We start from the raw sequence: 9,359 nt of genomic DNA on the forward strand, positions 1-9,359 counted from the left end.
TTTCTGTTTTTTTTTTCACTTCAAATGGAGATACCTAGGTACATAATTTTTTTTATTCGCGGACGAATCTGAATTGAAAGAATAGGTGTGAGAGTTCATCACTACTTGAAATTTCAGGTGCTGAAGTGCATTTATTGGTTTTTGACCAATTTTTGAATAGCAAATGGCAAGAATTGGGCGAAAAGACAAAGTATAACCAAACCATATAAAGCTGAAATTTGGTAGGTATGTAAAATGTATCCTATTCTCAGCCTCCCAAGTCGGTGGGAAACAATTTCGAGCAATTCTGGAGCCTCCTGCGAATTGTTAAAAGTTGAAGTTCCCTCAAAATTCAGCTTCAAGTGAAACTTTTTATTATGGTGTCTTATCCGTTGAACTCATTAAGCTGGACTAGGAGGGGGCAGGGGCGGGGACTGGGGAGAGGAATCTGTTGAGTACCTACTGACCCTCTTTAGGAATTCTGACGTTATTAAATACGTTTTTCATGCATGAAAAGTAGAATATGAACCATCTCAATTACGTACTTTGGAAATTTTTCCAAACCCCCTCACTTCGAGTGACCATAGGTCCACCCCCCTGGGGTTGGAAACTTCACTGCCCCCTCATTCGACTGGGAATTCAGAGGAGAACAAAATCGATAAGAAGCATTTTTGCATGAAAATGCATATTTTCGGAGTAGTACGCCAAAAACCGAATTTGGGGGGCTTAGGGTTCACAAAAAAGGGGGAAGCGTACACCGGGTTCACCCGGACACCCAAAATTCGTGTTCAGCGTATCAAAAAAACTCCCATATACCAAAAGTCAGCTTGTTATCAAACTTTTCCTTATGACCAGGTATTTTTTGAGCTAATTCTCCTGGAGTAATGCCTTAAGTCACTTTCAACTTCAAGGTCGTAGGTATTTCCGGTTAAAAAACTTCACATTAGGTAGGTAAATTTGAGAATAATTCAAGTAGGTAACTATTTGAAAATTGCGAATTTCGAAGATGAAAAAATTGGAAGACAATAATCACACTTTTCGATGCCTCCTTTCGTCTCTTAAAAAATTTGAGAGGGTCAAAATTCTGAAATTTTGAGTGAGGGCTTTATCTACAGACAGTTTTCGTATACCTATGCTGAATCAGATTAAAATGTTCAAATTTACGGTAAGTATGGTATTGGAATATCAAAATACGGATTTTGAAAGCACAGTAAGTCTTTGTTTTTGATGTTATTTTAAGCAACATTTTCAACGAAAAGAAGACAAAGCCAGATTTTCAAACGTTGAGGTTTTCTAAAAAAAAAAACTGTGATTATATATTTTTTTTTTTGCATTATTTTGATAAAAAATCCCATAAAATGTTTTGAAAAATGAACAAAAGTGAAGGTATTTTAATTTGAAATACAAATTGGATATCAACAAGTCAAGTTTTTGGTCTGCTCTGAGCCCATCTCCTCCATAATAATTTTAAACCAAAAATTAAAGGAGGCTCTCAGTGGAAATTGGAATAAATTTTGAAGTAGGTACCTACATGATAAGGTTTCTTTCTTGCTGCATTTTTCATGTCAATTTTGCAATTAGTGAAAAGTATTTTTTTTTTTTTTTTCATCATCGAATGAATATAAATGTTGGACATATCTACCAAATTTTCATTTCTACGACTTCCAGTTCCATTTTATTTTTTTCCCCTCGAGGCTTCGAAAGTCGAAACAAAAAAGCTAAAATTTTTAATTTTTAGAGCAAGTGCGATGAATTTTGAAATTGAAACCACGATACCACGAAAAACGAAAATTTGTGTTTATTTTTATTTCTATTCTATTTATTTTTCTTCCAGGCTAGGATGCTTTGCTGGCTCATAAAATGGACTTTTACAGCTTAAAATGATTTTAAAACACCAAAAGAGAGAAAAAATTTAAAAAATAAAATAAAATAATAAACCAGAAACTTTTTTTAAAAAATAAAATTGAAAAATTCTGAAAATTAGCCAGAAGCCAGAATAAGAAACACCAAACACCGTCTCTTGACCGGTAACACTGCTAATAACCCCACCAAAACACTTCACTCGCCGCCTTACGTACGTTATTGATAAAAAAAAATCTGAATTCTGAACACTAAAAACACCAGCGAAAAGCAATGATATCACCGAACACTGAACAGTTGAAATGACTCAAGTCCGTTAGTTCCGAGATCATTAAATCGTGATTTATGCGGCCATGGGAAGAATTATTTGCGATTTAATAATCCGGTGATCATTGATCGTTCCAATGCTACAAAGGAGTCCAATCGATAACAATGTATAAGGCGAACTTACACGACTTGTTTCCATCAAAATGGAGCGGTGTAATATTCCTCATGTATATGTTTCTCTTCATTTGCCAAGGTATGTACATACAGTTCATAATTTTGCACATTTTATTCCAAAAATTCGAGTTCATTTTGATACCTATACGTTGTTTTACAGGATTACTGGTAACCTCGTCTCAGGAATCAAATAACAGCTATCACTATAACACTGTGGTTGTGGTGTTACTCACTGAAATGATGAAGCTGATAATTTCTATGGTCATTTATACATCGAGGTTTGATATTAATAGTGTTTGAAAACTCGAGAGTCGAGATAATGTAGAATTACGTATCAATAATTGATATCTTGTTACAGGAATGGGTCATTTTCGATTTTCAATCAAGCTATTGTACATATCAAACGTGAGTAAACTTGTGCATAAATTTTCGAGGTATATTACTCGAAAAATCTTGACAGTGGGGACCAACGCTCACAATCTATCAGTGGATGAGACTTTTAATGCTGTTCCCACTGTTGGCATTTTTTGGGTGACAGTAAAAAAATAGATACCTACTCAGTTCGAAATTCCTAGGCTAAATAATCTAATCGAATATTCACTATTCAATTTCAGTCCTATGGTTATATTTTATTCCATCTCTGCTGTATTGTTTCTACAATAATTTATCTTTCGTTAATTTGCTCAACTACGATCCATCTACTTACTCCATACTACTTCAGCTACGAGTGGTCATTACAGGAATTTTATTTCAAGTAAATATCACCTAAATTCAAATCATTTCAAACCTTTCATCAACTCATCTAGATCATACGTATTTTTACAGATGCTTTTCAAAAAAATTCTCACAAAGACTCAGTGGATATCGTTAATATTATTAACTTTCGGATGCATGATGAAGAACATTGATCTCGATTTTCACGACAGCGTTGTTCTTCCTTCAGCCATCGCCAGTGATCCATCATCGATGGGTAAAAAAGATGGAATGGGGTTGAATTCTGGAACTATTTTCATACTGATACAAGTAAAAAAAAAAAATCAATCAATTTTAAATTCATCATTTTCTTCTGCGAGCGTCGAAAGTAACTTGTTATTTTGTGTTTTAAAGGTCCTTTGCTCTTGTTTGGCCGGTGTCTATATTGAATTTTTACTCAAGAGAGAAGGATTACACGTTGATATTTTCGTTCAAAATACGTTTCTTTACGTCGACTCGATCGTTTGTAATTTATTGGTTTTGCTGTGGCAATGGGACGTGACGGTATTTTCTCAACAGTCTTTTCAACATATTTTTAATCTAAAGGTGAGTAAATTACGATATCGAGTCAATTAGAAAATCAGTATTTCATTTAAATTACAACTTGCACCATTTGTATTACGTTTCTGACCATTTCTGCATATAATTAATTGATTTAAAAATCGAGAAAAAAAATATGAAAATCGTACTCGAGAATACGTTGTTGAGAAACCCAATTAAATAGGATTTTTCAAAATTTCAATAGCACATTAAACACTAGCGTAACTCCATTCATTTCATTATCAATATCACGCTTGACATTTCCGCCAACTTCATCTACCCGAGAAGGTTAATCATCTCGAGATTACGTCCTTTATCAGCGGAATTGTCAGTAAAAATTTAAATACTCATTTTATCGTCGTGAATTACGCGAAGAAAACGCAATTAAGTATTTAAAACACCTCGCGATTCGCATAAAAGTGTATTTAACCAACATTCTTATCAACTTTCAGGTACTACTCGTAATATTGAACAACGCTGCCGTGGGAATCGTTGCAAGTTTCTTCTTAAAATACCTAAATTCTATACTGAAAACGGTGGCATCGGCTTTAGAATTGGTATTCATCGCTATTCTGACCTGGATCATTTTCGACGTACCGATCAAAAGCAACGCCGCTGTATCGATAATCGTTATAATCCTTTCTATTATTTTATACTCGAAGAACCCGGTACAGAATCCAGCACCCAGTGAACCGAAACATAAGGAAAATTACACCGATGTTTGAATATATTCGGAACAATTTCGTTACCAGTTCGAACAAAGATGCGAATCTCACGTCGACGGGAGAAGTCGAGACAACTAGTCATGAATTTCATTATCTTGACCAAAAATCGATCATCTATTCAGTTAAGTAATTCTTAAGCACATTGGGAGACATATGTATAATAATATTACGTGGCGTAGAAACATTATGTGTAATGCTGTGATCTTGATTGTGTTTCAATTTTTTTTTTAAATACTTTTTCAAGTTTTAAGTAGTGTGATTTTTCTAAATGCAAAAATGCTTTATTTTGTAGGGTTCGTTTACCTTGAATTTGTTTCGTTACACGAGTTACACGTTTGATTTGATTTTTATATCGTTTAAGTTTATTATTTCCAGTATTAATAATAATGTTTATCACGTTTACGTTTTTTTTTTTTTTTTTTTTTTGGAAATTAGGTTCGGTAAATTGAAACTGAAAGCATCGAGATCAACTGGAAGCGTATTTATAGTACGGTTTCTCATCGTAACCGAATAATTCGAAATCTAATCGATATTTTTCGAATAACTTGCTCACATCTGATTGACTCAATTGTGAGAAGTACACCTTAGCTAAATCACTGACACCGGTAACTCTATCGTTTGAAAATGGATTAGTCTTATGACGCCATCTAGGTTTAATTTTATCTTGTAAATTCGCCTCGTGAATTACGAATAATTGATCTTCCATCATTGTTTCTAGTTGGCCGACGATATCGTACTTGACCATACAAGGAGTACAAAATAAATAATACGGTATCCAATGGTCATCGGCTCTGGTTCGAAGATCAGTATCGATTAAATGTCTGAAATAGGTAAAATCATGAAAATAAATTAGGCTATCGAAGACTCGAGATGTTAACCAAAATTTGTATAATCTCACTTCACGAATTCTCTAAACGTAGGTTCAACTCCAATCGGTTCTTTTTCTTCATTCCAAATGTACTGGCCTGGTTTCAAGATCAGTCTAGAGTTCGTGTTGTTTCCACCGGTTCTATACTTGGCGACGATTTTCGAACCGAAAGATTGATAAAAGTGATGAGTGCCATCGATACCTCTCACAGCAACGTTCTCAAGTTTATCACGATAAGCAGAGAGAATCCTTTCGAACGGATGTCGAACGATGAGGAATTTCAACGAGTGTTCTAGAGCCTTGAATACACAGATCAGTATTTCAAGTTCAACTCGAAAACGACGAAGATAAAAATTTAAATAAATATTTACTCGTTTAGCGTCGTCGCTTTCCAAAGACGGTAGAATATCTCTTACTACATCGTTGATTTGTTTCTTCGAATTAGCTATTTGGGTTTCGCTAGAGCCGCCTAGTAGGGCTAAGTTATACAACCAAGTTGACGTACCAGCTTTGTAGATCGGGCACCAAGATAATTTGTGTTTTCTGTTCGGGATAATAATTCGCCGAATTAATCGATTATAATAATGACTCACAGAATTCGAAAAAATAAAAACGTTAATGCAATCAGACTCACAAATCGTAGAAGAAAATTTCATACTGAGGTGCCGGAGGTTCTTTGAAAACTGTCGGTTTCGAAGAAACCCAATATCTTCCCAAATTATATCGTTTGCATACATTTTCCAAGTTCGATAACCGAAGACTGTTTCTTTTACGAGCTTTTATCTGGAAAAAAATTGAGCATTACTTGAATAGATAGGTAAGGTACCTTACCTATGTAATTATTATAGATACAAATTTCACATGATCATAGCTCACTTACGATGATCTGTTCGGTTTTTAATTCAGGTTGACGAGGGATAATATTCGAGTTTTCGAAAATCAAGTAAATGAAAAGAATACTCAGAAACACTACAAAACATTTTACAATTTTTGTTTGAAATCGAAACACCATTTACTAACATTTCAAAGAAATCAAACCATGTAGGTAAAAGAAAATAATTTCGTTCTGTTTACAGCGAAGACTTTGGGTATAAACAAGAGAGCAATGATAACAAAAAAAACTAGTTTGGTCTGCTACTAGTATGATGCCATATTATAAGATGAGTATCAAGAATTCAATACTCGTCGCATCATTATAGGTAAAATATCTTCGAGGTAACAAGTGGTCGATTACTTCAAGGTCGCCATTCGTGACCATACCATCTTAATAAAGTGAGACATGGCTGTTTGGGTCATCATTTCTTGAAAAATGAAACGTCGAAAATGACAAATTCGGGTGACGTTTTTCATTTTGAAAAAATTTTTAAAACGGCTTTAAGTTTTTTTTTTAAATTAAATTTTTGAGGAAAAAAATTTTGTTTTCTGACCGGAAGGCCGGATCCGGCCAATGGTAGTATGGGTCGATTTGGTATCTAGCACAGACCGTTTGACCAAAATTTGAGCACTGCAAGACGTGCAAGTACATTTGATGCGCTGCTTTAATAGAGTTTTCAATTTTTTCAATGACAGGCATAAAAAAAACCAGATGGACAAAAAATAATGATTTCTGATGATAATTCCATATCCGGCCGACGGCAACATTAATCAATTAGGTATCAAGCATTAACCCTTCGGCCAAAATTTTAGCTGCTCAAGTTCATGTGGTGGGGAGAAACGGCCATTTTTCAAATTCACCGAAAATATGAGAAAAAAAGTAAAAAATTCTGTTTTCTGACCGGAGGGCTGAATTCGGCCAATGGTAGTATGAGTCGATCAGGTATCTAGAAGACTACCTTTGGCCCAAATTTGAGCTCCGGAAGTTGATACGCGGGAAAGATGGATATTTGTAGTTTTTTCCAGTTTTCTGAGTTGAACAGCTATACCTGTGTACATAAAACTTCAAACGCTCACCAAAAATCGAAAAATCAACTTGATCAGCTGAAAATTGGAGGATGGGTGTTTTTTGAGGTCCTCTTTCCAACGGTCCAAGACCCAAGACTCCAAGTTTCATTCAAATCGGAAAGTATCATGTGGGGGGCTTCCCTTGTGAGTTTAAAATATTGGGTCATGACTTTTGGGTTTTTGAAAAAGTGTCAATGCAACCTATCAAAGTGCATTAAAATTTTGCGAAAAATTAAAGCATTTCTATGTACAAAAATGCTTCTCGAGCATTTTAAAAGAATTTTGAGCTTAAAATTTGGTCATGATTTTTGACATTTTTGAAAAAAGCGTCATGCGACCTAAAATGGGTTAAAATTTTGACAAATGATCAAGCATTTTTATTAAACCCTTTTTGAGCACTTTTGAAGAATTTTTAGCTCGAACTTGGATCATGATTTTCGATATTTTTGAAAAAGTACAATGCGTATCAGTCTCATGAGCATGTTTCGGAAGAGATCCGACGTGAGCTGGACTGTGAAAGCAGCAGAAAAGAAGCGAGATTACCAAGTATTTTAAATACCTAATTGATTTCAAACTAATTGAATTAGGTCACATACCGCATCTCTTCTTTGATAGTTTCTAAAAATCGACTAAGTTTGAAGCTTTCAACACATTCTTGGATTTTTCTTTTTCAAAAACGACCGCAGGAGAAAATTTTTAATTCGGACACGTCAATTGGACCAAGAAGTGGTAGGGGGAGTCCGGCGATTTTTTTGAAATTTTTCCTGTGGAAAGACCTTTCGAAGGGATGACCAATGGCGCAAATCGCAGCCCTCTAGCTCATTTTTAAAGGCGGCCAGGGGGTGTCAAAATTTTCAGTGAACTTGAAATATCATCCATTTCAGCAGTGGATAACTCGATACCCGCGATACCTACCAAAATGGAACTTTTTCTCATAGTTAGGGGTTTTGAAAGGCTTTTTGTTGATATCATAAAAATCAGTGTAGCCACTTTTTTTCGTACAAAAAATTCGCTCAAAAAGTTTCGAAACGTAGTTTTCATATCGTTTCGACTCTCAAAAATTCTGAAAAAAATATATTATGGACAACTTTTCATGCTGAATAACATATTAAAAAATTGGGTTGGTAACATGTTGCAAAGTTGATTTTAAAAATTTTAAAGTTTGCGAAAAAATGCGATTTTTTGATTTAAAACATTGAAAAAAGTTTTGATAGGTGAAGTTGACCCATTTGACCCCTATTTTTACGTATCTGTCGAAAAAGTTGAAAACCCCCTTTCACTCGATGAAATGAATTCCTCACAAAAAAATCAAAATTCTAAAAGATTCAAAAAATAAACGAATTTTAGTTTTTTGTTGTGAGTGTAATTTTAATCAAGTTTTTCATGAAATACGTCAGAAAGAGGTCAAAATAAGACAACTGAATAAATTTAAACTTTTTTTGACGATTGAAATTGAGAATTGAATTTTTTTTAATTTTGATTTTTTTGTGAGGAGTTCATTTCATCGAGTGAGAGGGTTTTTTCAATTTTTTCGACCGATACGTAAAAATAGGGGTCAAATGGGTCAACTTCACCTATCAAAACTTTTTTCAATGTTTTAAATCAAAAAATCGCATTTTTTCGCAAACTTTAAAATTTTTAAAATCAACTTTGCAACATGTTACCAACCCAATTTTTTAATATGTTATTCAGCATGAAAAGTTGTCCATAATATATTTTTTTCAGAATTTTTGAGAGTCGAAACGAATCTTGAATGGCCCGAGTGAAGCGAATGCAAAAGTTTTAGAAAATTAAACTGATTTGTATCGAAAATTCCCGCAAGGATTTAGATTACCCTAATTCATGATCATGATGAAGAAATTCAGGTCAACAATTAAATCAGCTCTTCATATTTTCATTTTTTTTTTAAATGGCAAAATTAAAAAGTAAAAGTAGGTGAACTACGTTTTATTAAATATTAATTAATTTGAGATTTCTGAAATTTTCGCTACTTACATTTGACTGCATAAAACTGTAATACTGAAAACAAAGATTAGATAATAGATAAGCACAAAACAAATTTATTTTACAGTTGAAAAAAATGTAATATTAGCCGACTTTCAAATCATAATAGGTACCTACATATGTAGAGTGTACATATGTAGGTGTAGCCTACTGACTACCTATACCTACTTGCAATATTAGCAAAAAGCACAGTTTTTAGTAAAAAAAAAATTAGGTACTTACCGATAATCATCAAAACTAAGAAATAG

The 9,359-nt window shown here is 33.9% G+C and overlaps 2 protein-coding genes across 2 annotated transcripts; one reads left to right on the plus strand and one right to left on the minus strand.

Moving 5' to 3' along the window:
* The first annotated feature begins 2,060 nt into the window (after positions 1-2,060).
* senju (UDP-galactose transporter senju) lies at positions 2,061-4,698 on the plus strand. Its single transcript, XM_065358927.1, has 7 exons — positions 2,061-2,359; positions 2,441-2,558; positions 2,639-2,685; positions 2,895-3,034; positions 3,106-3,303; positions 3,388-3,579; positions 4,026-4,698. The coding sequence occupies exons 1-7, from the start codon at positions 2,272-2,274 to the stop codon at positions 4,296-4,298; spliced, it is 1,056 nt and encodes a 351-aa protein (XP_065214999.1). The 5' UTR covers positions 2,061-2,271; the 3' UTR covers positions 4,299-4,698.
* LOC135841763 (carbohydrate sulfotransferase 11-like) lies at positions 3,998-6,353 on the minus strand. Its single transcript, XM_065358926.1, has 5 exons — positions 6,047-6,353; positions 5,801-5,949; positions 5,538-5,709; positions 5,197-5,465; positions 3,998-5,119 (listed from the first exon to the last, which is right to left on the minus strand). The coding sequence occupies exons 1-5, from the start codon at positions 6,176-6,178 to the stop codon at positions 4,765-4,767; spliced, it is 1,077 nt and encodes a 358-aa protein (XP_065214998.1). The 5' UTR covers positions 6,179-6,353; the 3' UTR covers positions 3,998-4,764.
* Positions 6,354-9,359: the final 3,006 nt, after the last annotated feature.

Source organism: Planococcus citri, chromosome 3 (assembly GCF_950023065.1).
Source record: "Planococcus citri chromosome 3, ihPlaCitr1.1, whole genome shotgun sequence".
Lineage (NCBI taxonomy): Eukaryota > Metazoa > Arthropoda > Insecta > Hemiptera > Pseudococcidae > Planococcus > Planococcus citri.

What these genes read in the sequence shown, in the direction of transcription:
- senju (XM_065358927.1), top strand. Translation starts at nt 2,272, where the DNA reads ATGTATAAGGCGAACTTACACGACTTGTTTCCATCAAAATGGAGCGGT. An exon ending in AGCTATTGTACATATCAAAC is followed by an intron (nt 2,686 to 2,894) that starts GTGAGTAAACTT and finishes ATTCAATTTCAG; the next exon opens with TCCTATGGTTATATTTTATT. An exon ending in CTATTTTCATACTGATACAA is followed by an intron (nt 3,304 to 3,387) that starts GTAAAAAAAAAA and finishes TGTGTTTTAAAG; the next exon opens with GTCCTTTGCTCTTGTTTGGC.
- LOC135841763 (XM_065358926.1), bottom strand. Translation starts at nt 6,178, where the DNA reads ATGGTGTTTCGATTTCAAACAAAAATTGTAAAATGTTTTGTAGTGTTT. An exon ending in AAAGCGACGACGCTAAACGA is followed by an intron (nt 5,466 to 5,537) that starts GTAAATATTTAT and finishes TGTGTATTCAAG; the next exon opens with GCTCTAGAACACTCGTTGAA. An exon ending in ACGTTTAGAGAATTCGTGAA is followed by an intron (nt 5,120 to 5,196) that starts GTGAGATTATAC and finishes TACCTATTTCAG; the next exon opens with ACATTTAATCGATACTGATC.